This window comes from Orbicella franksi, chromosome 7 (assembly GCF_964199315.1).
Source record: "Orbicella franksi chromosome 7, jaOrbFran1.1, whole genome shotgun sequence".
NCBI lineage: Eukaryota > Metazoa > Cnidaria > Anthozoa > Scleractinia > Merulinidae > Orbicella > Orbicella franksi.
The window spans coordinates 23694429-23722399 of NC_138151.1; the positions used below are offsets into that span (position 1 = coordinate 23694429).

The following is a 27971-nucleotide window of genomic DNA, read 5'->3' on the forward strand; positions in this document are numbered from 1 at the left end:
TTTTAGGTAATATTTATACCTTTTTTTTTCCTCAGTGCGCGAGCTGGCGAAATGCAAGAAATCCCGCAATATGATTGGTTCCGGGAGCTGGCGCAATTTTCCTATCCGCCTGGCTTACACTTAGCATCCTACGTAAAAGATCTTTGAGCTCGTCACGCGGTCTTCCTCTCCTACGAACGTAGCTGAAACAAACAGAAGATTCCTTTCCCTTTGATAGCAAAGATAACTTGGAGATAATGCGGAAATTACTTTAGAATCAAAAAGGGCAGGCGCATTGCGTAATTATAGCCAATCATTAACGGGTTCCCTTGGGGCGATAACTACAACGCCTATACTGTCGTGTTCAAAGCTTTCAAAGTTAACATGACTCGAATATGCAATTTTTCGAATCAAGTCTAAGTTCGAAGATTAACGAACACTTCATCTTTTTCACCTTCAAATACATTATAGTTTCTCGGGGAGCATTTAAACATGATATTGTGAATGTCTCACACACTCGTTGAAAGGCCACGCTAGTATTTTGGTGTCTTGCGATCATCTCTTAAGTTCCAAGCATACTTCTAGCCAAACGAAAGTCTGGCTACGACCACGTTCATCTCTTTCTTGACGAAATACTTCACAGCTTGTTGCTAATTTAAAACAACTGTTTTAATATCCACACACTCGTGGAAAGACCACGCTGTTATTCGTTGAATTGGGGTGCGTTACATTCGAGCAAAATTTCCGAAAAGTCCGGTTCAAAAACGAATGGAAACGAAAGTTTCCAGAAACTCGTTTCAAAAATTTTGGCCATCGTCTCGAGGTTGTCCCTTTCCCAGAAATTTGCGAATTCCGGAATTTTCTTTTCCAGTTGGAAGTTTTCCCCGGCATGAATCGGCCCTAGGTTCTGTAGCCGTGAACGTCGCGTCGACCAAAGCTACAAGATTGCGGCCAGTGGACACTACACCAGATGCAAAACGAGTTTCATATCAAGAAGATTTTGGGAGAATTTCACTGTTTTTCTTTTTGGCTAGTATGCTGATCCAGAGTAATCCATCCTTTTATTAGCCATGATAAAAGTCAAACTTGATTTGGTTTGTGTAATAACTCTTTTGGCATATTATGTCGTTGAAGTTGTTACAGTGGTGCGATGACTCACAAATGATTTAGCAAAGGAAATCCCATTCTAACTAGTTTCATTACACATGTAAATGGAACTTATCCTTTCTCTACAGATAGACCAGATATGGTTACCTTAGTAACTAACACAACTGAGAACAAAGACTGTTCTGATTTGTGGGTGAATTTCACGTGTATCTCATCGGAAGCCAATCCACCAGTTTATAACTATTTGCTTTCTGATGATGAAGATGGATTCAGTTTTAGCAAGAGTGGATCATGGATAAATAAAATATCAAGAGGAGGAAAGTCTGTTTTCAATTGCATAGCACATCAACTCGTGGAAAATGTAACAAGCACAAAAAATATTACCCTGACTCAAAATGGTAAGTGAATTAATTTTGTTACACGGCATTCAAATCGTCATTATCACACATTGCCTTTGCACATCAATATCGTCTACACATCTTTTACAGCAGTAATTCAATTACTTTTTGCCGAAGACTAGTCACAACCATATTTTCAGTTTGGCAAGACTCAAATTTCGATCCGTTTATTGTTGTTTTATTCATCACGTTACAGAACTGACAAATTTTAACGCGTCAGTTACACTTTCATAAGAATTCTGTACACTCATCTGGCTACGTTAAAGTGTATATAAAGGTAGTTTTTTATCTGCTTGATGGAGCCTACACGAGACTGTGATATGGAAATCGAAAAATAAAACTGCATTTTCGCCGCGTTTTAACCCAGGATTGTAACCGAATGAAAAAAAGGAAAATTCCGGTTGGTCAGAGACCGTGGGAGGTGAAGAGTTGGGGCCAGTCTGACCGTGTTGTCAAAAGAAGAACGTAGGTCGACATGTTTTTCGAACCAAACAGATATAAACGAAAACTTAAGGGAAATTTACCAAGAATTAGACGCTCTTGCGAGTCCAAATTGAGATTGAAAATTGTAAGAATTTACGAAAGATATGTAGACCTACAGTCAAGTTCTTATTTGACGTCACAGCCATTCTCATCCCCAGAGGCCTCGCTTCTTTTGGTCAGCACCAAGAATCGCAACCTCTGGCCAGAGATCTGTCTCTCGAAAACTTTTCGGGCCCACAAAGCCATATTTAGTTGATCTTTTTCTAAAAACAGAGAGGTGTATACGCCTGAAACTTCTTGTATGAAGAGAACCTCTGCTCATATTAAAAATATGTGCGTAACACAGCTCTGTAATCATAAGGTTTGAGATTTCGCTACGGCTTTCCGGGAGCGAAAACTTTTCGGGACTTTCGAGAAACGGGCCCCAGACCCGATTTTCAGTGCGTGCGCAGAGTATTCGTCTCGTACTCTCAGCCAATCAGATTTTTCAGATTTGACAGCAACTTGGTGAATCGCGGACTTCCGGTGTTGGACAAGCCCAGAGGTTGCGATTCTTGGTGCTGACCAAAAGGAGCGAGGCCTCTGAGGACGAGAATGCGTCACAGCCTGACTAGTCCTAGGCCCCAATCCCCGCGGTTTCTGACCCAGTCGGCGGTGAATTTTCAAGTTTTTAGGTGGCTAAAACGCGGTGAAAAGATAGGCAATGTTGTTTCGACTGCCATGCCATGGTCTTGTACAGATTCAATAAGGGAAATAACGCATATATATATATATTTCGTATAGAATAAAAAAAAAAAACCTGCCAGTTTTAATGAATTTTCATTCTTGTCCTAGTTCCACTAGCTATGACTCAATTACAGAATAAAATTGTCAAGGAAGGCGACTATGTGGAAGTGTACTGTAATGTTACTGCAGGCATCCCTCATCCAACTGTTATCTGGAGAAAGGTGCAGGGTGATGGTTATAACCCCACTGAGGGAAACCTACTGACCATCACTAACATAAGCCGAGCTCAAGCTGGAGAATACAGGTGCACTGCAAACAACACGTGTGGAGAGGTGTCTACAGTGACAAGCATTGCTGTTCAGTGTAAGAATATTATCTTTTCAATATATACAAAAACACTTGCAGTTTAAGATAAACACATTGTTGTAACTTAAGTTAGCTGGAAATGTATAGGTTCATGGAAACTGGGATACGGTACACTGTAACTGGATTTCGCCTGGGTGGAGTTTCAACGACCCAGGAATGTAACATACACATGCATGCAAGGGATGGACAGGTTAAATAATTTCCTGAAGGGTTTTCGTTACAGCAGCAGAAAACTTCTATTTAGGGATTGTGACCAAAAATTACTATTTAAATTGTAAGAAATGTTCTAATGAAAATAACAAAATGAAGAATAAGAAGAATATGAAACATAACAATTGAAAACAAATACTGAAGAATAACATGTACTCAGGTCTGTATTTTCCACTTCCAAAGTGTGAAATACTGGAAGATCTTTCTGGTAGGTGCATAAATCGAATATTTTTTGAAGCCGCTTAACATGTGAATGTTGAAAATGAGGCGCTATGTTGTTTTGATAAGCACCAGCCTGATGGGTCACGAGACTCCAATGCAGACTTGACCGTATTTTACCTTACAGTTTTACTAACATAGTAAAATCACAAAGAAAATATTGTTTTTCTTTTCGTTTTCTTGTTGTAAGCACCAGCGTGATAAGCCACCAAATGCCAAATGCATGTAAAAAATATGTAAATGTAAATTTATTTATAGTGGTCATGCACTTAACTATACAAGCACTAAGCTTAGCTAGTTTACAGTCATGCCACTAAAACAAAGGAAACAAATATTTCAAACAAACGTAACATAGTTAAAAATCCCAACCGGCAGGAGGAAGACCAGTTGGCTATTTACAAAGCGTGACTGAGGATTTTAACTTTGGACTACCGAGAAACAAATCCCACTAGTGGCAGGGTGGAGTCCTTGAACCCGGGACCTCCGGATTACAATACCAGCGCCCTAAACTACTCATTCGGCCACGCTGCCTCCTCAAAACATACTTTACCTTAATTACGCTTTTTTATATACAGACCCTTTCTTATTCTTAGAAATATATTTTTGTCTCTAAAGCCAGTGATCGTGGAATATAAAGTCGTATAATTAATTTCTTATTAGCCAAGCTTGCTAGAGAAAATACGTAGTCAATATGGGGCCTCGGCGCTTTCTGTACAGCTCCGTCCGTAATGCCAAGACCTCGAACCGATATTCTCCTAGTGTAACCCTTACGCTTGGGTAATGAGATATACGACACTTGCTGAATGATGTAGTTGATTCAGTTATGATGGTTGTTGCAACAAGTGTAGATAAATGGCTCTTATCAGCCTTGGTTAAGCTGGCTACTAGCCTCCCAGCTGTTACCAATGTAGATGACAGGTTTTACATGACTTTAAATTGCACATATGTTGTAATTCATATGTTAGCTATGCAAATCAATGTAAAGAGACAATAAGAGCATATTTTTCTCTGAAGTAACCAGTTCTAAGGAGAGGTCATGATTGATCATTTTGTTTAATTTCCTTACAGATAAGCCTGAAAATGTCATCTTAACCACAAATACAACAAGCAAAGTGTGTAAAGGAGTTGTAATAAACTTCACATGCACTGCTGAAGCTACACCACCAGTGCACGCTTATTTGTTGTATGAAAATGACACTTTGATTAATAATATGGGAATATCAGGAACTTGGATAAAAACAATGGATTATGCTGGCCAGTTTGTGTTCAGATGTGAGGCTAATAATTCTGTGCAAGGAAATGGAAAAAGCGTTGATGCTATCTTGACTGTTGATGGTGAGTTGCTTTAGTTTTGTTGGGTTGGTATGGCTATGGATTATTTCTAGTGCCGCCTTGTCCGATCAGTCCCAAACAGATTAACCAAGTGTGATAACAAAGGAGAAAGAAGAAGTTGCCAAGACAAGCTGGGAGACCCAGGATTCCCATGCTACAAGATCCATTTAGTCTTGTGGCCAATGTCCGCTTTTTTTGTGGGAGGGGGGGGGCGGGGGGTTGGGGGAGGGAGGGGCAACAACAAAAGCACGCACTTTGTACAAGTCCGATATCTTGAATTTGAAAGGAAAGCATATTTTTGGTTTGAGCTGACAAAAGACCACAAGTCCCCGAATCGATCGCAGATTTTCAATTCTGACTCGAGACTCGGACTCTTCTTTGCTTTTAATGTCGCTGAAAAACAATGTAAACGAAAATTTGAGAATGGTAATATTATTGATATATTAAATTTTTTGAAGTAATCTTTAATTAAGCAGGAGGTCCCCCCCAGGGGGTGGTCCGGCATGTAAAAATGACGTGGGTGCTCATCAAAAATTTAGAAAAGAACCAAAGGTACCAAGATCCTGAAAGGTACCAAGATCCTGTTTTGTGGGCGTGCCTTGAATTTTTTTCTCGCCTAGGAAGTACCACCTCTTACATAACACATTGCCTCCTGTAATAGTTTTGTTTTTTTCGGCTCAATACCGTAAAAGGTACCGCAAAAGCTCTCGCTGTGGACCTTCTGGAGGTTTCAAACCGCTTTTCTAAGCCCTAAATGGTACGACGAGCACCCCTCTCCTTTTTATATTAGAGTCCCCACCACCCGGAGGTGACCCATTAAGCCACATGACTGGTCTTCACACGGGTCCCTCTGATAAAAACACAACAATCTATCTTAACTAGAGATAACCAAAAGGCCAGCTTGGTTCATAGTATTGTGTACTGAAAGATGACAGTGGTGAAAGGGCACAGCTGTTTAAAGCTTGAAAAACCTTAAAACTGGGTAGTTGATTCAGTCAATTGTAACCCCGTAAAAGAGGTATTTTAAACATTTTATGACCCACTTATCATCAAAGAGCATAGCAACACAACTCACTTCACCGAGTACTATTAACTCTGATGACTCTAATGTAGATCTTAATCTGGAATATTTTTATAAACAGACGAGAACATAAACGCAACGAGAGTTACCCGTCCCCCGTCCCCCCCACCCCACTCCCTATATGTTTCTTATTCTCAGGGTAAACCCTTCCAAGTTACTCTAAATTTATCTCTCAAGGATAATGTTAACAGGCGCCTTGCGTTGATGTTTTTTTCCTAGTATCTCTGAGGTCGGGAGTTATATGAAAATACCTCGATGGGGATTACTTTTGGAATAAGGCCTATATTGGGGATCAACTCAATTCTCTTTCTTTCCTTGACAGAGCTTAATTGAGAATAGCGTTGGGAAACAAACTAGGACAAGGTCATGCTAATCTCTTCGTTAATCATATCGTATAATCAACTTTACTACTGCTAGACAGAGATTCCCTTTTCTTTCTGGTCGGGAGGCAATTTGACCAGTCAGTGGTTACGGCACGAATAAAAACTAAAACTAATAGCTAGTTTTGACAGTTTTTAACCGATTTAAAACTCATCTATGACAGACGGTATCAAGGCTCTCTCCTTTTAGGAAATATATGTTACCCTATGATTGTAACAAAAACTGACAGCGTTCCACTGGCACGTATACATCAAAATTCAAAACTTTAAAATTTCGCTCAATGTAAAAAAAAAAGCGTAATAGACCCTTTTCGCTCGGGCGGTTTGTTTTACCATTACAGATCACGTGATATTCTCTAGAGAATTGTTCTTTTATCCATCTTAAAAACATTTATTTATATGCATACGAATATTTGAAAAATTGAAAGGAAGAATCCTCAAGAGTATCATCACATGGATTGAAATGGAGCAACAAACTGCCCAGTCGAAAAAGATCTCTTTAGGCTAATTTAAGTGATAGACTATATTGCTGGCCAGCAGTTTCCCACAGGCTTCTTTATTTTACAGGTGCTTAAGTTGTATATATAACGTACTGCGATGATCATTCATGTCTTTGCATCTTGCTCAGCAGTTTAATGAAATCTACATGATATTTTATATATTCAGTTGAATCTACCTTCGCCATCCACGGGTATATTACGAAATGAGAATCAACGTGACCAGCTCTCAGTTGGCTTGATAGCTGAGTTGGTAGAGCACTGCATCAGCATCGCAGAGGTCATGGGTTCAAGTCCCGTTCAAGCATGACTATGTTTTATGTTTTAATCTCACCCCACATATTTAGAGCTACCTTAAATTTGCTGGAAACCGTTTTCCGCCACTATTAAAAGTTCTCTATATAACTGCGTTGATCATTGATGTCTTTGTTTCTCGCGTGTTGCTCCGTTACGTACAACTAATAAGAGCGCTCACATTTTTGTTTAAATTCCTGCACGTGTGTATAACTCAGCAGTGCGTAATTAAGCTGTTGTCTGAAGATGACATGTCGTGCGCATTACAGAGGGCACTACATGTAACTAGACCAGCAAGTTTTAGAATGAGTTTTTCATTTCGTTTCATTTCATTTCTTGTCTTTTTTATTCTTCTCTGATCTTCGCTGAACGGGTCAGATTTTAGGCCAGACCGTGCTCGTAGTCATTTCTCTTCCCTCCCCGACCTACCCACTCCCACGTACAAAATGCCACTATTGTACTTTAAAAAGTGCACATAGTGTACATACTTGTAGCTGTTTTCTTAATTCTTAGATTGAAGCACAGATTCAATCTAGGTATACTGCGTTCACCATAATACAGTATAATGTTACGCATCAGTGACATAGTTTGTAATGCTCGAGATTTTTTGTGTTTTACAGTCCCAGCATCTGTGGAGCAGGCCGTAAATTCAGTAGTCACAGAAGGTGACAATTTGGAGCTGTACTGTATTGTGACTGCAGGAATTCCTTATCCAACAATAGTGTGGACAAAAATCGCGACTGGTGAGCATGTGGAGGGAAACCCATTGAACATCACTAACATCAACCGAGCTCAAGCTGGAGAATACAGGTGCACTGTAAACAACACTTGTGGAGTGGACTCTACAGTGACAGATATTGACGTGCAATGTACGTAAGAACAAAAGTAGATCTTTCTTCTGAAATCTTACTTTATTTTCATTTTAACAAGTAGGGCACAAGTTTCAGGTAGCTCACAAAATTATTTCTGGTTTCATGTCGTTATATGAAAACTAACGGCGAAAGATTACCCGTCTCTACTGTTTATTGGCAAAAAAGAGAATCCTGCCAGTTTCGTTCGTCGTCAATCAAAAGTCCAAAATGTCACCTGTTACTTCTGCCCGGTTAAAATGTCGCGGTGTGAGGCAGGGAGGGGAGTATCAGTAAGGTTGATAACAAAGGTACTTTGTCAACTATGAAAATTTTTTTTTCTTAGGGTGAAGGGAGGGGGTGTATCAGTATACGGCGTGGAAGAAGTGATCGATTTCGGTGATAAACGGGTGTTCTTTTTAGAAAGTATAGTTCACCAGGCGATGTCAATGCTGGATAAGTTTGTGTTGGATCCTTTTCGTTCCGTTAAAGGGACCCCTACATGCATATGGATACGATTACCACTTGATTATCTGTTATCGCTGTTTCGTCAAAATATTAATCAAGTGGAAATCAAATTGGCACTGACCTTGAAACATCGCATGACCTTCTTTGTCTACACGAATAATAGTTTGACTAGGAAAGATGACGAGCGAAAAGAAAATGAGTACAGCGATAATAAATGAAGGAAGCTGGGCAAATAATGAAGAAAACCATAACAAAAACGACATACAGAAATTCCACCAGAATGATAAAGTAGGAATTGAACAGATATACGTAGACGATACACAATTCGCTCGAACGGATTAGGAAGCTATTTTAAAATAACGAAACCGCGAGCAAAAAATGTAAATTATTTGACCAGTAGGGGTATTGTGATTTGCATAGGGAACGAAACAACAGAAAGCAACGCAAGAATGTCACATTATGGTCATTACTAGAAGCATGTGGTACTAGGGTGTAATGGCGCCCAAGCGAATTTCAAAAGCGTAGGAGACACATTCTTTTTACCCCTAATCATACTTCTACCGACATGCAGCTCATTTCTATTGAAAAAGTCTATTCCTCTAGACACTCCATTCCCAGGCCATGGAAGCCACCCTTACTATCCAAGGTAGAAAGCTTGAATCTTATCGTTGAAATGTCCATGGACACTTTTAATAATTTCCTGAAAGGTTTTGTTACTGCAGTAGGAAACCTCTATTTAGGGATTGTGACCGAAAATTACCATTTGAATTATAAGGAATGTTTTAATGAAAATAACAAAGTGGAGAATAAGAACTATATGATAAATAACAGTTAAAAACAAACACTTAAAAATAACATGGACTTTGGGATGTATTTTCCACTTCCAAAAGTGTTAAATACTGGAAGATCTTTCTGGCAGGTGCATAAATCGAATATTTCCTTAAGCTTCATGACATGTGAATGTTGAAAATGTGGCGCTATGCTGTTTTGATAAGCACTAGCCTAATGGGTCACCAGACCTGAATGCAGAATTAACTTAATTACCTTTTGCTTAATTATCCTGTGATCGGGAATATTGAGTCGTGTACATGATTTCTTATTATAGCCAAGGTTTCTCTGGACAGTACGTGGTTGATATTTGCCCTTAGTCTTTCCTGTACAGCTCGGTACGTTATGCCAAGATCAAGACCTGGAACCGATATTCTCCCAGTGTAGCCCTTACGCCTGGTTAATGAGATATGCGACATTTGTTGAATTATCTATTTGCGACAATCATAATGGTTTTTGCAACAAGTGTAGATAAATGGCTACTTCCAGCCTTGGTTAAGCTAGCTACTAGCCTACCAGTTGTTACTTATGTAGGTGACAGGTTTTACATGCTTTTACATTGCACAGATGATGTAATTTATACGCTAGCCATGCGGATAAATGTTAAAAGACAAGAATAGCTCTGAAGTATATATTTCTAGTGAGAGTTATAATTGATCATTGTGTTTAATTTCCTTTCAGATAAGCCTGAAAATGTCCGCTTAATCACAAATACAACAAGCAAAGTGTGTACAGGAGTTGTAATAAACTTTACCTGCACTGCTGAAGCCAACCCACCAGTACATACTTATTTGCTGTATGAAAATGACACGGTGATTAATAATATGGGAATATCAGGAACTTGGATTAAAACAATGGATAATGCCGGCCAGTTTGTGTTTAGATGCGGGGCTAATAATTCTGTCGGAGGAATTGGAAAAAGTGGTGATGCTATCTTGACTGTTGATGGTGAGTTGCTTTAGTTTTGTTGCATTGTTATAGCTATGGATTATTTCTAGTGCCGCCTTGTCCGATCAGTCCCAAACAGATTAACAAGTGTGATAACAAAGGAGAAAGAAGAAGGTTGCCAGGACAAGTTGAGAGGCGGGGGAGACACAGGATTTCCATGCTACAAGATCTATTCATTCTTGTGGGCAGAGCGCGTTGTTTTGGGGGGACGGGGGCAGCAATTAAAGCGCGCACTTTGTACAAGTCCGATATCCTGAATTACAAAGAAAGCATATTTTTGACCGCCAACCAATCCCGTTTGAGCTAAAACGACTGGAAGTCCACGACTCGATCGCAGATTTTCAATTCGGACTGGAGACTTGGACTCTTCTTTGCTTTTAATGTCGCTGAAAAACAGTTCAAGTTGTACAAAATCTATAATATTATTTGTACATTTTTCGATCATGAGCTAAAGTTTATTTATGCAGGGTGGCCCATTCAGCTATATGACTGGTCTCAATACGGGTCCCACTGATGAAAACGTGACAAAAGGCCATCTTGGATCACAGTATTGTGCACTGAAAGAACTTTAAAAAACGTAAAACTGGAAGATGATGATCTTTATCTGGAAAGTTCTATAAACAAACGGGACGATGAAGAGTAAGAGAGTTAACTCCCTTCCCCCCTCGGCCCCATATAGGCCTTATTCCCAGGGTAAACCCTTTCAAGTTACTCCAAATATAATATGCTAATCTCCCGAAGATAATGTTAACACGCGCCTTGCGTTGATGTTTTTTAGTGGTAATTCTGAAGTCAGGAATTATATGAAAATATCTCAATAGGGATTACTTTTGGAATAAGGCCTATACATGTATTGGGGATCAACTCTCTATTTCTCTTTCTTCCCCCGACATAGCTAAATTGAGAATCACGTTGGGAAAAAAAAAACTAGGACTAAGTCATGCTAACCTCTTGCTTGATCATATCATAAAATCAACTTTACTACTGCAAGACAGAGATTCCCTTTTCTTTCTGGTCGGGAGGGAAACCACTCGATTATTTGACCAATCAGCGGCTACAATCATAAGGCAATAAATAATAAAACAAGTAGCTGGTTTTGACAGTTTTAAACCGATTTAAAAGTTATCTATGACAGACGGTATCAAAGTTTTCCCCTTTTAGGAAATATCTGTTACCCTATGATTTTAATAAAAATGCCATCGGGAGCATTACACTGGCACGTATACGTCAAAATTCAAAACTTTGAAATTTTGCGCAATGTAATTTAGGCTCAGCTAAACGCGAGACAACATCGCTGACCGACAGTCTCCCACAGGCTGCTTTATTTTACAGCTGCCTTATTTGTATATATAACAACAATCATCGTTTACGTCTTGCTCCGCAGTTTAATATACATGATCTTTCATATAATTTTTATTCATTTGTTGAATCTATCATCACCATCAACGGGTATATTACGAACTGAGAATCAACATGGCCGGCTCCCAGTTGGCTTGATAGCTCAGTTGGTGGAGCACATGTTGCCTTGGTATCGCAGAGGTCATGTGTTCGAATCCCGTTCAAGCCTGAATTTGTTTTAGGCTTGAGTTTCACTGCACATATTTGGGGCCACCTTAAATTTGATGGAAATCGTTTTCCGTCACCTTTAAAAGTTCTCTATATAACTGCGTTGATCATTATGTGTGTTACTCCGTTACGTACAACTAATTAGAGCGTTCACGCCTTTTTTTTTAATTCCTACACGTTTATATGACTCAGCAGTGCATAGTTAACCTGTTGTCTGAAGATGGCATGTCGTGAGCACTGGACACGGCACTAACTAGACCAGCAAGTTTTAGATTGAGTTTTCCATTACGTTCTTGTCTTTTTGACTTTCCTCTGATCTTCGCTGAATGGGTAAGATTTTAGGCCAGACAGTGCGTCTAATCATTTCTCTTTCCTTCATGACTTACTCACTCCCACGCGTACAAAATGCTACTAATATACTTTGAAAAGTGCAGAATTCCTATACATACTTGTATCTGATTACTTTGAACTCAATTTATCTTAATTATTATATTGAAGCGCAGAATTAACTAGGAACACTGCGTCCACCAAAAACATAATGTTACGTGTCAGAGACACTTTGTTATACACGAGATTGTTTGTGTTTTACAGTCCCAGCATCTGTGGAGCAGGCCGAAAATAAAGTTGTCACAGAAGGTGATAACGTTGAAGTGTACTGTAATGTGACTACAGGTACTCCTGATCCAACTGTTATGTGGACGAACGTCACGTCTGGTGAGCATATCAAGGGAAATCCATTGAATATCACTAACATCAGCCGAGCTCAAGCTGGATACTACAGGTGCACTGCGAACAACACTTGTGGAGTGGACTCTACAGTTACAGATATTGACGTGCAATGTACGTAAAAACACAATTAGATCTTTCCTCTGAAATCTTACTCAATTTACATTTTAACAAGAGGGGCAAGGGTTTTTGGTAGTCCACAAAATTTATTTGTGGTTCCATGTCGTTATATGAGAACGAAAGATTAACCCCTCCCCACTGTTTATTGACAAAAAAGAGAATCCTGCCTGTTGCGTACGTCGTCAAAAGTCGTAAATAGGGAGCTTAAGCAAACGACGACGACGACGGCAACGAGGACGTCACTAAACAAAAGGTCTAATGAGCAAAACAGTAGCTGTGCACGTGCGTTATAAATCTTTGTACATTTCTTTGCCGTTCTCTGCAAAACAACAATGTGAAATGACCAAGTTCTGCGTCGTCTACGGAACGTGGACGACGACGGCTAATTTTTCGTATTTCCATCTGGAATTGAACGCCGTCGTTGCATATTTAGATTAAGTAGGTTTTAAGAGCAATTGGCGTACTGAACAGATCTAGACAATCGTGAATTTTGCTTGTAAAATATAAATACAGTTTTAACTAGGGATCGTCCTCGGCGTCGTCGTCATCGTTGCTTAAGCTCCCTAATGTTAGCTGTTACTTCTGCCCAGTTAACATGTCGTGGTGTGAGGCATGGAGGGGAGAATCAGTAAGGTTGGTAACAGAGGTATTTTGTCAGCTATGAAAAGGGCTTTTGGGCTGCAAGGGGGAGGGGTGTATCAGTATACTGCGTGGAAAAAAGTGATTTCGGTGATAAACGGGTGTTAGAAAGTATAGTTCAGCAAGCGATGTCCATGCTGGATAAGTTTGTGTTGGATCCTTTCTGTTCTGTTGAAGAGACTCCTACATGCATATGGATACGATTACCACTTGATTATCTGTTATCGCTGTTTCGCCAAAGTATTAATCGAGTGGAAGCCAAATTCGTACTGAATTTCAAACATCGTGGGACTTTATTTGTTTACACGAATACGAGTTTAACTAAAAAAAGATGAAAAGCGAATAGAAAATGAGTACAACAATAACAAATGAAGGAAGCTAGGCAAATAATAAAGAAAACAATAACAAACACGATTTACAGAAATTCCACCAGAATTAAAAGGTCGGAACTGGACAGATCCTGGACACGTACGCGATCCACAATTTGCTCGAACGGATTTGGAAGCTATTTTAAAATAACGAAACCGCGTGCAAAAAAATGTAAATTATTTTACCCGTAGGGATATTGTGATTTACATAGGAAACGAAACAATAGAAAGCAACGCAAGAATTTCACATTATCTTGTAAGTATAAGAATGGTGATTTCTAAAAGCACATGGTACTATGGTGATATCACGCCAATGCGAATTTCAAAAGCGTAGGAGACTCTAAGAGAAAATTCCGAACACATTCTTTCTACCCCTAATCATACTTCTACCCGGACATGCAACTCATTTCTAGTGAAAAAGTATATTCCCCTAGACACTCCACTCCCAGGCCAGGGAAGCCACCCTTACTATCCAAGGTAGAAAGCTTGAACCTTATCGTTGAAATGTCCATAGACAGTTTAAGGGGGTACGATACCCTAAAATAAGGCGATGTTCATGAAAAATTCAATTTCTTGGAAATACAAGACTTAAGACCCTTGAGGACTTGTCAAAAACATTTTGAAACGATCTTGCCGAATTTCCTTCCAGATGAGTGTGAAATTTAAGGAAAGTACACAGTGGTATAAGTTTTTTCGCGTAGCAACGTCCATAGCAACGACTGTTTACTATAAGAACGTGACTAAAAACATAGATTATTTTTAACTTATATCAACGAAACTATTTAGCAAAAAAACTTTTAAGACATGCACAACTCGATTAGTATAATGATTTGTGAAAAGCTTTGCCTCAAATTGCCATCACAGGCTCATTCATTTCCCTCATGAAAAGGAATATTTCTTACAACTGCGGTAACTTTTTATAAAATAGAACAACCATTGCACCCCCTCCCCCGAGATCCAATCTGCACTCCCCCTCCACGATTTGTGGCTCGTTAAATGCTTAATCCTTCGTGTAAGAAACTTAAAGTGCATTTTTCTCAAAAGTTTACTTTTGTACCGACTGACTTCGCGCCAACATTTCTACTTTGCAAGGTTTTTAATTAGAATTCCCGAAACTTGGGCTGATCAAAGACCAATAATGTCGTGATGCAATAAACTAAAAAAATCAAAACATTTTTAACGTCTGTCACGTGACACTAGATAATTGTTTCACTGGGTTTAGTGCAAAATAAGGTTATTTCCAAATAAAGCCTGTGGAAAGCACTGAAAACAAGAGTTAACTGTCAAAACTTTAGTTTATTGCATAGAACGAAACAGAAACTTGCAAGATATTCTTGCTTGAAAATCAAATCTTGTTTTGTGAAAGAGCAGGAACTGTTGGCGTCAATACTGTAAAACACTACCTCAAAAGGCTGTGGCTGGTTTCCATAGCAACCATTTTGAGTAAAACTCTAGAAATTTAATTTCTCTTCTCGAGTGCAATAGCACACAATTGATCTTTCTTCACGATATTTAAACAAACTTTTTGGTTCATTTGACGGTGCCATACCACCTTAAATAATTTCCTGAAAGGTTTTCGTTACTGCAGTAGGAAACCTCTATTCAGGGATTGTGACCGAAAATTACCATTTGAATTATAAGGAATGTTTTAATGAAAATAACAAAGTGAAGAACAAGAAGTATATAATACATAACCGTTAAAAACAAATACTTAAGAATGAAATGGACTCTAAGATGTATTTTCCGCTTCCAAAAGTGTGAAATACTGGAAGATCTTTCTGGCACGTGCATAAATCGAGTATTTCCTGAAGCCACATGACATGTGAATGTTGAAAATGAGTCGCTACGCTGTTTTGATAAGCACCAGCCTGATGGGTCAACAGACTTGAATGCAGACTTAACTGTACTTTACCTTAGAGTTTTCTTAATATAGAAACCCAGATAGAGAATAGTCTTTTTCGTTTTGTTTTCTTGTTGTAGGAACCAGCCTGATAGGCGACCTTACTACAATTGCAGACTTTACCTTAATTAAGACTCTTTCTTGTGCTTAAAGCTTTATTTTTGTCTTTAAAGCCTGTGATCGTGGAATCTTCAATCGTGTAATTTATTTTTTACTATAGAGAAGGTTTCTCTGGACAATACGTGGTTGATATTGACCCTTGGTATTTTCTGTACAGCTCGGTCCGTAATGCCAAGACCTGGAACGGATATTCTCCCAGTGTAGACCTTACGCCTGATTAATGAGTTATGCGATATTTGTTGAATTATCTATTTGTGACAATCATGATGGTTTTTGTAACAAGTGTAGATAAGTGGCTACTACCAGCCTTGGTTAAGCTAGCTACTAACCTACCAGTTGTTACTAATGTAGGTGACAGGTTTTAAATGAGTGTACATTGAATCTTTGTGCACATGATGTAATTCATATCCTAGCTATGAGAATAAATGTAACGAAACAATAGTAACATATTTTTCTCTGAAGTAGATATTTCTAGTGAGAGGTCGCAATTGATCCTTTTCTTTAATTTCCTTGCAGATCAACCTGAAAATGTCCGCTTAATCACAAATACAACAAGCAAAGTGTGTACAGGAGTTGTAATACACTTCACATGCACTGCTGAAGCCAACCCACCAGTACATACTTATTTTTTGTATGAAAATGACAATATGATCACGCACATGGGAATATCAGGAACTTGGATTAAAACAATGGAAAATGCTGGCCAGTTTGTGTTCAGATGTGAGGCTAATAATTCTGTCCAGAGAATTGGAAAAAGTGGCAATACTACCTTCACTGTTGATGGTGAGTTGCTTTACGAAGTTTAACTTTGTTGCATTGTTATAACTGTGGATTATTTCTAGTGCCGCCGTGTCCGATCAATCCCAAACAGAGAAAGGAGAAAGAAGGTTGCTAGGACAAGTTGGGGGGGGGGGGGATACAGGATTCCCATGCTACAAGATCTATTCATTCTTGTGGGCAGAGACCGCTTTTGGGGGGGGGGGGTGGGCAGCAACTAAAGCGCGCACTTTGTATAAGTCAGATATCTAAAATTTACAAAGAAAGGATAGTTCCGACCGCCAACCAATCCCGTTTGAGCTAAAACGACTGGAAGTCCACGACTCGATCGCAGATTTTCAATTCTGACTCGAGACTCGGACTCTTCTTTGCTTTTAATGCCGCTAAAAAACAGTTAAATCTTCAGAACTATGATATTATTTGTATATTTTTTAATCTTGAGCTAAAGTTTAAATAAGCAGGGTGGCCCATTTAGTTACATGACTGGTCTCCATACGGGTCCCACTGATAAAAACGTAACAAAAGGCCATCTTGGGTCACAGTATTGTGTACTGAAAGAACTTTAAAAAACTTCAAACTGAAAAATGCTGATCTTTATCTAGAAAGTTCTTTAACAAACGGGAAGATGAAGAATAGGATGGTTAACTCCCTTCTCCCCCCTCCCCTGCCCCGCCCCCCTCTCGTGTAGGCCTTATTGCCAGAGTAAACCCTTCCAACTTGTTCTAAATATGGTATGCCAATCTCCCGAGAATAATGTTAACACGCGCCTTGCGTTGATGTTTTGAACTGGTAATTCTGAAGTCAGGAATCACATGAAAATAGCTCGATAAGGATTACTTTTGAAATAAGGCCTATATTGGGGATCAACTCGCTGATTCTCTTTCTTCCCTTGACACAGCTGAATTGAGAATTGCGTTGGGAAACAATCTAGGGCTAAGTCACGCTGATCTCCTTGTTTATTATATCGTAAAATCGGCTTTACTACTGCTAGACAGAGGATTCCTTTTCTTTCTGGTAAGGAGGGAAACCACTCGCTTATTTGACCAATCAGCGGGTACAATCATAAACCAGTAAATACTAAAACAGATAGCTGGTTTTGACAGTTTTTAACCGATTTAAAACTTATCTATGGCAGACGGTATCAAAGTTTTCTCCTTTTAGGAAGTATATGTTGCCCTATGGTTGTGATAAAAATGGAATTGGTAGCGTTGCACTGGCACTTATACATCAGAATTCAAAACTTTGAAATTTTGCTCAATGTAATTTAGGCTCAGTTAAACGCGAGACAATATTGCTGACCAGCAGTCTCTCACAGGCTGCTATATTTTACAGCTGCTTAAGTTGTATATATAACTACAATGATCGTTCATATCTTTACGTCTTGCTCCGCAGTTTAAATGTACATGATCTTTCATATATTCATTTGTTGATCATGAATCTATCATCACCATCAACGGGTGTATTACGAACTGAGAATTAACGTGACCAGCTTTCAGTTGGCTTGATAGCTCAGTTGGTAGAGCACTACCCCGGTATCGCAGAGGTCATGTGTTCGAATCCCGTTCAAGCCTGAATTTGTTTTAGGCTTTAGTTTCACCGCACATATTTAGAGCCACCTTAAATTTGCTGGAAACCGTTTTGCGCCACCTTTACAAGTTCTCTATATAACTGCGTTGATCATCCATGTCTTTGTTTCTCGTGTGTTGCTCAGTTACGTACAATTAATTAGAGCGCTCACATTTTTTTTGAAATCCCTGCACGTTTATACAATTCAGCAGTGCGTAGATAACCTGTTGCCTGAAGATGACATGTCAGCACCGGAGAGGGCACTACTAACTAGACGAGCAAGTTTTAGAATGAGTTTTTTTCATTACGTTCTTGTCTTTTTGATTCTCCTGTGATCTTCGCTGAATGGTCAAGATTTTAGGCCAGACCGTGCTTGTAATCGTTTCTCTTTCCTTCACGACTTACTCACTCCCACGCGTACAAAATGCCACTATTATACTTTGAAAAGTGCACAGTTCCTATACATACTCGTAGCTGTTTACTTTGAACTTTAGTTATCTTAATTCTTAAATTGAAACACAGAATCGATCTAAGTATATTGCGTTCATCATATCATAACATAATGTAATGTTACGTAACATAATGTTACGCATAAGTGACACAGTTTGTTATACTAGAGATTTTTTGTGTTTTACAGTCCCAGCATCTGTGGAGCAGGCCGAAAATAAAGTCGTCATAGAAGGTGACAATATGGAGCTGTACTGTAATGTGACTGCAGGTATTCCTGTTCCAACTGTGGTGTGGACAAAAGTCGCGACTGGTGAGCATATCAAGGGAAATCCTTTCACTAACTTGAACATCACCAGAGTTCAATCTGGAGGATACAGGTGCACTGCAAACAACACTTGTGGAGTGGACTCCACAGTGACAGATATTGACGTGCAATGTACGTAAGAAAACAATCAGATCTTTCTTCTAAAATCTTACATAAGTTATGTTTTAACAAGAAGGGACCAAGTTTTAGGTAGTTTATAAAATTTATTTGTGGTTCCATGTCGTTATATGAGACCTAACGACGAAAGATTAACCCATCCTTACTTATTATTGGCAAAAAAGAGATTTCTGCCAGTTGCGTGCGCCGTCAAAAGTCGTAAATGTCAGCTGTTACTTCTGCCCAGTTAAAATGTCGCGGTGTGAGGGAGGGAGGGGAGTATCAGTAGGATTGATAACAGAGGTACTTTGTCAAGTATGAAAAGTTTTTTTGGGGGGGGGGAGGGGCCCGGAGGAAGGAGGGTGTATCAGTATACGGCGTGGAAGAAGTGATTTTGGCGATAAACGTAAGTTCTTTTAGGCGATGTCTATGCTGGATAAGTTGTATCCTTTCTGTTTTGTTAAAGATATTCCTACATGCACATGCATACGATTTTCCCTTGATTGTCTTGCATGTGCTAGAATGGTGGTTACTAGAATTACGTGGTACCATGGTGAGAGAAGGCCAACGCGAATTCCAACACCGTAGAATCATGCTGATCATGCTTCTACCGACATGTAACTCATTTCTATTGATAAAGCATATTCCTCTAGACACTCCATTCCTAGACCAGGGAAGCCCCTCTTACTATCCAAGGTAGAAAGCTTGAACCTTATTGTTTGAATCTCCGTGATGAAACTTAGCTAGCTAGTTGACGACATGGTAAAGGCCTGTCAAATGCGATCTTTTTTATGTTGATATGAAGGGTGGGCAAGGATGGTTCAGAAACTACTTCAAATCAAAATCATGATGAAACAACGTTAACTGCACAAAATGAAAGCCAACAAGCTGTGAAACGTTTAAAATCATGGTTAAAGTGGCTCCATAGAGTAATCAGTTATGGTTTTGCGCGCGCAAGTGTTATGTTTTGAATCCTGTTTTTGCATTCGCTTTGATGACGCCCAGTCCTCTCAAATTTATTACATGTAATAAGTAATGATTAGAGAGTTTTTTATTATAATTTTTGTTAAAATTCTGGGTATTAGTCTTGAATTATAGGCATTTTTTTCAATTTTTGCAAATTTATGTCTTTTAGCGCTGCGAAAAAACTGGTCTTATAGATTTCCCTGAAAAGCGAGCTCCGACTAAAGTAAATTTTTACTACCATTCTGCCAAATTTTACGGAATTTCACCGAAGGAAACGCGAGAAAATTTACCCTCAGTTTTGCTTTTTGTGCTCATTTTGACGTCATAAAATATCGCAAAACACTTTCCTTCAAGCGTGCGCAGATTACTTGAGCCTTCGTCCTCAGCGCGCTTGGGATCTGAAACAATAGGGAGCCACTTTAAAATTTCTCGACCTATAAAATGAATTTTCGATTTTATTTCATCCAACCTGTGGCAAAATTCGGTAAAGTTATTGAGGCGACACTTACTATAAAAATATAGTGATAAAGTAAATACCCATACATTAGGGCTTTCTTAGGTGGGATCCACCACCTGGAAAACAGAAGAGGACATTGCATGACAATTTGAGAGCTGTGGACCGGCAATTCATGTGGGAAACAAAGAATGCACAAATGGGTACACGGGTGCTACTCAAAATGTGCTAAATGGAGATGGAACTTGAATGTTTTTCTGAAGTGGAATAGACTGAAATACCGTTTACCGTTTACCTCCCTAACGAAAATTAGCAATTATATTTTTAACCATAATAGTTCCCAAAGAAGACTGACACACTTAACTAGATATACAGCTATGGAATAGTTTACGTGATATCAGCATACAGTGCAAATAAAATTTATCAAAAGTAAAAATAAGTCAGTCCATGTTATAGATTTGCAACATAGATGAGATAAATGAACAGAACATTCTGCACCAGTTGGAAACATGCTTTGGATTACTAAGTTGTTATACTTCAGGCAACAGTCTTCATTATGCTGAAATTCAAGGCTTGAATGTATGTTTTCTTATTGTCTTGTCCCTTAAGATCCCCCAGAAGTTACTAGGGAAGGTCACATTATTGTTGTGTCTGAAGGAGATCCAGCATCAATTTCTTGCCCAGTACTTGGAAACCCTCAGCCCAATATCACGTGGTACAGGGGAAATGACACATCGTCTGGCACTATGATAAATACCAACAGCACTCTGAAGTTTTCTTATACTGTGTTAAATGATAGTGGATGGTTTACCTGCTTTGCCGAAAACTCTTTGGGAAACGTTACTTTCAAGGTCCAGCTACGTGTTGGTAGGTTCAATTTTTGTATGCATGTCTTTTGTTTTCAGCTGCAACTGTTGTTTTTTAATCTTCTATGCTTTAAAGCTGATAGATGCTATCATGATGCTCATTGTTACTGCTTTTCAAAGTGTAGTTTTTTCGATTGAAGCTAATTTGTATAATAATATTATTAGGTATAGCTGTCGTAGGGTTTTGGGGAATTTTAAGAGATGAATCAGAAGATTTTTATAAAAGCAGTAAGGAGGTCCGTATGGACTTTTTTAGGTAAACAGGTACACACCATGGAGATACGTGGCACTAAAGATAATGGGGAGTTTAAGAAAACCACGACGGCAACGGGAACGTCGCTAAACAAAAGGTTTAATGAGCAGAACAATGGCTGTGCACGTGCGTTATAAATCTTGGTACATTTCTTTGCCGTCCTCTGCAAAGCAGCAACGTGAAATAACTAAATTCTGCGTTGTCTGAAGAACGTGAACTACGACGGCTATTTTTTTAAATCAGTTCTATTCCAAATTTATCGCCGTGTCCCAGATTTAATTTTGTGATAGTTTTGACAGTAATAAACAAACTAAAGGACTTAAGAGTGCCGCGAAATTCGTAGGTAAAATGTTAATTCATTTTTTAATCAACGTTGTCATCGAGGTCGCTGTCGTGGCTTCTTAAACTCCCTATGATCCCCAGAGACATCTTTTGATGCTATAATCGGTTTAACCTGTCTCTACACTTTGTCGACTAGCTTTATCATTTTCGATCAATCATAACATTTGCATATCTAAAGCTCCCAAAAAGTTTGCGAAAATGTTTATTTTGCGTGCTCAAAAATTAGTACTATTGCTCTGGATAGGCGGCATCGCGTATAGTAAAGGGAATACGTCAAATCTTTTTACCCAAGAAATGGAAATGTTTCAATTATTATAGATGCAAAAAAGCGGGCGTTGTCGTGTTATCAAACAGTGATACAAGGATGCACGTAGAGAATCATTGATCATTATTAGTTAACCAAAGGTAACAATTCTAACTGCCAACGTCAGGTCAATTCAGGAAAAGAGGATCGTGATCAGTGGGTAAACAATAAAGCAGTTGTCGTAATAATGTCTTAACATGTTTTCAGCTGCAGCAAAGCCTGTGCCGACTACACATGCCACTTCATTGCGGCCAACAACTGCGGGTAAGGAGTTTTGCTGTTTGCTATAATTAACAGGTATTTTTGAGCCATGGACGGTAGTTTATGTTCTTCCCTCCGGCGCGTTCTCACTCCCCCCTCCCCACCAGTAATTTAGCTGGAAAGTCCTCATTTAGCCTTTACACCTTGACGTTTTCGAAAGTCGATAATACCGGCCAAAGAAGATGGAATTCGACTTCCGGATCCTAGCTGACTGTGTCGTAAACGTATCTGCGCTTACGCTCTTTAATATATTGAATTGCTCTAAACTGAAGTCGCGAGTAAACGGTGTATCCACAGCGTAGTTGTCTTTGATTTTTCGATGGCAAAATGTAGGGGCGGACTGAAATAAAGCCACAATATTACAGATTCTATGCACTTCACCGATATGTGGAATTAAAGTAGACGGCCTACCTTTTGTTTCATATTTATGTAATTTTCTACGTTATTTAGCCGTCATTGGAATTGCCCTCGTAAGCAATCAGCTCCCCTTTATGACCACTGTAACGGAAGCCAATTAACCTTCTTAACAAAACTTTGCAATTAATATCTCGCTGAAGTCTATCTTGGGACTGAAGACATGACGTTTTCCTTGTTTTTACACCCCTGTGCGCGAGAATTCCCGAGAGGCTGATTGCGTTAGATCAACAAGCCATTATACGTCGTAGCCTTATTTCTGCTATCCGACGCTTACAGCATCTTTAGAAACTTATCATTTCAGTCTTTTTCACTCGTGGTAAAATTTAAGCAGTTGGGGCAAAATTGTGCTAATACTCGGACTATTAGCGCAATTTCGCCTTAGCTGCTTAAATGTTACCACGAGTGAAAAGATGATAAATACGTCAGCTGGTAAGGAAACAGCGAATACCTGAAAAACAATTTACCAGAAGCGGAGCTTTAAAGACCTCTTTGGTAAAAATGTCATAAAAAGTAAAACTTTTCCCCAAGACTTATTGCAAGAATTAGTTAAAAAGGAGTTTTCTGCGGCCAAGGCAACAAATATTGTAAAAAATGCAATAAATGCTCATTTTTGGTCAAAACGATATGAGATTCAGCATTCTCTTAGTATGAAAGAACACGAATTTTGTTAAATTTGCATGGTACATGGTACATGAAAATTTTTATGTACTTTTAAGCATTATGCTCGTAAAATTACATGGAAATTTTGCATGTACTATTACGCAGTGTGCTCGTAAAGGTACATGGAAATTTCCATGTACTTTTATGCAGTATGCTCGTAAATGTACATGGAAATTTCCATGTACTTTTACGCATTATATTCGCAAAGGTTCATGAAAATTTCCATGTATTTTATACATTTTGCTCGTAAAGGTACATGGAAATTTCCATGTAATTTTATGCATTATGCTCGTAAAGGTTCATGAAAATTTCCATGTACTTTCATACATTTTGCTCGTAAAGGTGCATGGAAATTTCCATGTACTTTTATGCGCTTTGCTCGTAAAGGTACATGGAAATTTGCATGTACTTTTATGCATTATGCTCGTAAACGTACATGGAAATTTCCATGTACTTTTACGCATTGTGCTCGTGAAGGTTCACGGAAATTTCCATGTACTTTTATACATTTTGCTCGTAAAGGTACATGGGAATTTCCATGTACTTTTATGAAGTTTGCTCAGAAAGGTACATTGAAATTTCCATGTACTTTTATGCATTATGCTTGTAAAAGTTCATGGAAACTTCCAGGTACTTTTACGCATTTTGCTCGTAAAGGTTCGTGGAAATTTTCACATACTTATACGCATTTTGCTTGTAAAGGTACATGGAAATTTCTAAGTACTTTCACGCATTATGCTCGTAAAGGTACAGAGAAATTTTTGTGTGCTTTTATGTATTTTGCTCGTAAACGTAATTAAATGAAAATTTTGAGGTACTTTTACGTAGTATGCCCGTAAAAGTACATGGCAAATCTTGATGCACTTTTACACAGGACGATTGTAAAGTTCCGTTGAAATTTCCATGTACTTTTAGGCATTACGCCAATGAAGATACATGAAATTAGCACGTACTTTTTGGCAGCGCAATATTCATTGACCTACAAGGGAGGTAGCGGAGAGGTAAAATGTAACGTATTTTTGAGTAATCTTGTCAAAATTGATTCCTCGCGGAGTTGGCAAAAATATCATTAAATAAGCTTATCATTGCGAAACATTCCGTATTTTAAAATATCCCCTTTGTTTTAGAGCACTTTCTTATGTTTATTTAGTTTTCATTCAGGTTATAGAAATTACGGCCCTTACTTGGTGTAGAAGACACAGTTGATGTAACACAATACAGAACAAAAGTACAGAAGAACGAGGAAAACAATAAAAACAATGAAAACAAAATAAAAACAATAGGTTTATGAGCGATCTATTGTGACCTGTCCTGTGACTTCTACACCGAGAAAGAGCTGAAAGTACCATTCATTCCACAACGACTAAAGTTAGGAACTGTGATGAACGATTAGACGTCAACAAGAGGTTGCTCAGTTTGGTAAGTTATTTATTTATGTATCTGGCTGACATAAAACTCATTAAAAAACCTGAAATACCGAAAATAAACCTTTTACGACTCATCTTTAGATACATCTCAATATAAAAGTATTTGGAGACAAATTTCTCGCAAAATTCCTCGAACTAGTAACTAAGCCAGGTCTTTATATTTACATAGCAGTTACCAAGCCAACTGGAAAGTATATATAAATGATGCCATTTGATATTGCATATAATGTTACATTATGTTGATACCTACAGATTGCTGTGTTACTAAGCGGGTTATGTGCAAAAAAATCTAGAATGACGAGTTGACAAGAAAAAAAATGTCTTCTTCTGGGATGTTATTTTAGAGGAAATAAGACTAAGTTTCATCAAAACTGTTTCAAAGAGATATTTTTGCGTGTTGTATCTTTCTAGAGCCTGTACCTGTACTGCTTGGCAAGTCGTCTGGTCATACTTAACTAGTTTTTTTTATGACTTTGTAAAGTCCAGCTAGGTTTCAGATATTTTGAATAGTCTTCCGTTTGTAACAGATTATCCTCCGAGACCTGGCAGCTCCAAATGTATTGACTGGTGGAAGAAAACCGTGTAAAGTGACAGACTTTGGAATAGCCAGATATGTTCAACAGGACAACACTTATGAAAAAAAGGCAAGGGTAACAAATCCTAAGGATAGAGTATCAATGATAACTTAGTTGGGTAATCGGGTGATCTCACGAGCTATCATTTGCTGCCTGACGCTCCACAGTCTCACACGTATTGTGCATAATGTCATTGTTTATTATATGATCGAGAAAATTACTCCATTGTGATTGGCTGAGAGCAGGTCAATTTATCGTTAATTCTTAATTTGCTCTGCAGCGCAAATTAACGCGCAATTTTCTGCGTCATATAATAAATGAGTAATGGTATGAAAGCTCGAGCAATTAAGGATTTACGCTACTCGTGATATTTAAAAATTCTTTCAAATTGCACTCGCTAAAATTCTTGTGCAATTTTGATTTTTTTTTTCGGGAGAAAAGTTTCAAATATCACTCTTAGTGTAAATCCCTAGTTGCGCTCGCATTCATACGATTACTTATACTTATTGAATTCTACTTATTCAGTGTTTGAAAAGCCCAAGCAAAACGACAAAATTTTAAATCCCCACGCAATTCCTCACGAATCACGTGTTAGGTTTGTAATTGTTGGCCCAAGAGCTCAGTCAGGTAGGATTGAGCTTCTTGAAAAGATTACCTTCATATTAATGGTGACGGCATCTGGCCACAAGAATGAGAGCACGCGAAACACCAACATAATTTTGCAGGTACTCACTTTTTAATCTGATGAATACCGTTGCTCGCGTCCGAATATGCAACGAGCCTTATTTCTTTCTCCTTTTCATTACAATGCAAGAATAGACAGAAACTGAGAGCAAAATGCTTAGAGTGAAGCCCAGTCTTTCCCAAGTCGACAAATTTGGTTGTACATTATAGCTACTGGACGAGTGACTCGTGCTGCTGTTACACTGCCAAAGCGCACCAGCCAGAGAAAATTATTAGAGACGCAGGCAGGCGGCAATCTGCCTATGCATTCCCGGGGTTCCGCGGGAAAGGTGTTTCTGATTCACATTGAAATTGAATTGTCTACAAAATTCTTCTATCTTTAGGGCCGTCTCCCAGTTAGAAGGACTGCCTATGAAGTTCAGTTGTATGGAGCGCACACCAGCAGAAGCGATGTGTAAGTAGATCTGCTCGCAACTGACCAATCGCTTCATAAGAACCACAGAAAGCTACCAACAGTTCACTTTATGTCAGAAGTGAGTCTCTCTGTGCGTATTTCTGACAAATCGAAGACGCGACGATTACCGCTAAAAAAAATCGATCTCAAGATTGACGCCAAGATTTAAAAATTCGCTCATCATTATTTGGCTGTAAATTACACTTTGCATACTCGCATGTAATGATTCCAATCCACAAAACAAAGAACTGCTTAAGGAAATCGAAGATTTGTAAGCAAAAAGATGCGACGAAAACAAAATCTGGGGAGAGATTCAGAAGTTGATAGCTCAATTAATATTTAGACTACTGATATGTTCTTAAAGTGTTTTCCTTACTATGCCGGCAATACTGAAAGGACCAAGAAAACGTTGTGGTAGGGCGGGAAGGATTTTGGTGGAAAGAGCAATGTTTTTTGTCAAATTGTACACATGTTTGTACCCTCCAGTTGCTTACAGATGAAGCATAAGTAAAGGTTCTTAATGCGAGATAAAGTAAATGTAAACGTACAAGCAAGCTGCACAAGACAGTATTTCAACTGTTTTAACTGCTGGGATCCCTCAATGAAAAATTTAGTTTACTGAACCTAAGGGCGAGGGTGAATTACTTGTACAAGACCTGAACCATTCAGCACCCAAAATTCGAAATTCGTGCATATATGCAGGATCCCCCTAGTCTATAGCACACTTGGAACAGTTTTCAGAGACTAGACCTCTCTTTCAGCCCATTCTGTTCTGACAAACGATTGTAGTGGACAAGGATCTCAAGTGTCCTGCTCCATCCACGAAGATTGCAGTTTATTTTAAGAATGGTATTTTTATTTCCCACACCAAAACCTGATCGTGTAATGCGAACCATGAAAATATGTCAAATGCGATTGTCATTGTTTTAACGTTCATTAGTTATCTATTTCATTTCCTCGCAGATGGAGCTGTGGAGTTGTCCCTTACGAGACTTTTACGACAGGTAACTTCTTATGTTTACATAACTTGAACCGGTATTTCTACACAATTCGTGGCAAAGAAACATATACACAATTTCTGGGTTTTTTTTTCCACAAACTGAATTACTTTAACACAAGAAGCTGTTAAGAAAAAAAAAAAGGAAAACACGAGTTGAAGGCGTGTTTGAGGTGCGGCTGTTCTCCTGAACCTTTACAGTGTTTTCATAATTCCATGGCAATACGTCCCTGAGCTTTTGTGTAAAAACTGAAGTCGTTTGTGCTTTTCTGTAGGTGGTTCACCGTATCCAGGAATGGATGGCAGAAATATCACAAGCCTGCTTCAGGAAGGAAAACCAATGCCTAAACCACAACATGTGGATGATAAATTAAAAGCTTGGCCTTCAAGAATTTAACCAGCTTTTCAAAGGGCGTAATAAGAAATGGACACGTGTAAGTGAAATTTTGATACCTCAAGCGTTTAGTGGAACCTTAACACCTTTTAGCAATCAC

General features: G+C 38.7%; 1 protein-coding gene and 1 pseudogene across 2 annotated transcripts in view; both read left to right on the forward strand.

The window, feature by feature from the left end:
• Positions 1-24622, forward strand: part of LOC145492271 (hemicentin-1-like) — a 33533-nt pseudogene extending 8911 nt beyond the window's left edge. Inside the window, exons 4-14 of the transcript XR_014049965.1 lie at positions 1215-1484; positions 2802-3056; positions 4557-4823; positions 7693-7941; positions 9898-10164; positions 12322-12570; positions 16120-16386; positions 18584-18832; positions 20847-21104; positions 22210-22266; positions 24043-24622. The product of XR_014049965.1 is annotated as a hemicentin-1-like (transcript). The remainder of the gene's footprint in view (positions 1-1214; positions 1485-2801; positions 3057-4556; positions 4824-7692; positions 7942-9897; positions 10165-12321; positions 12571-16119; positions 16387-18583; positions 18833-20846; positions 21105-22209; positions 22267-24042) is intronic.
• Positions 24267-27874, forward strand: LOC145493676 (tyrosine-protein kinase-like). The gene is made up of 5 exons (XM_081473145.1): positions 24267-24341; positions 25295-25417; positions 26410-26480; positions 27444-27484; positions 27753-27874. The coding sequence occupies exons 1-5, from the start codon at positions 24267-24269 to the stop codon at positions 27872-27874; spliced, it is 432 nt and encodes a 143-aa protein (XP_081329271.1).
• Positions 27875-27971: the final 97 nt, after the last annotated feature.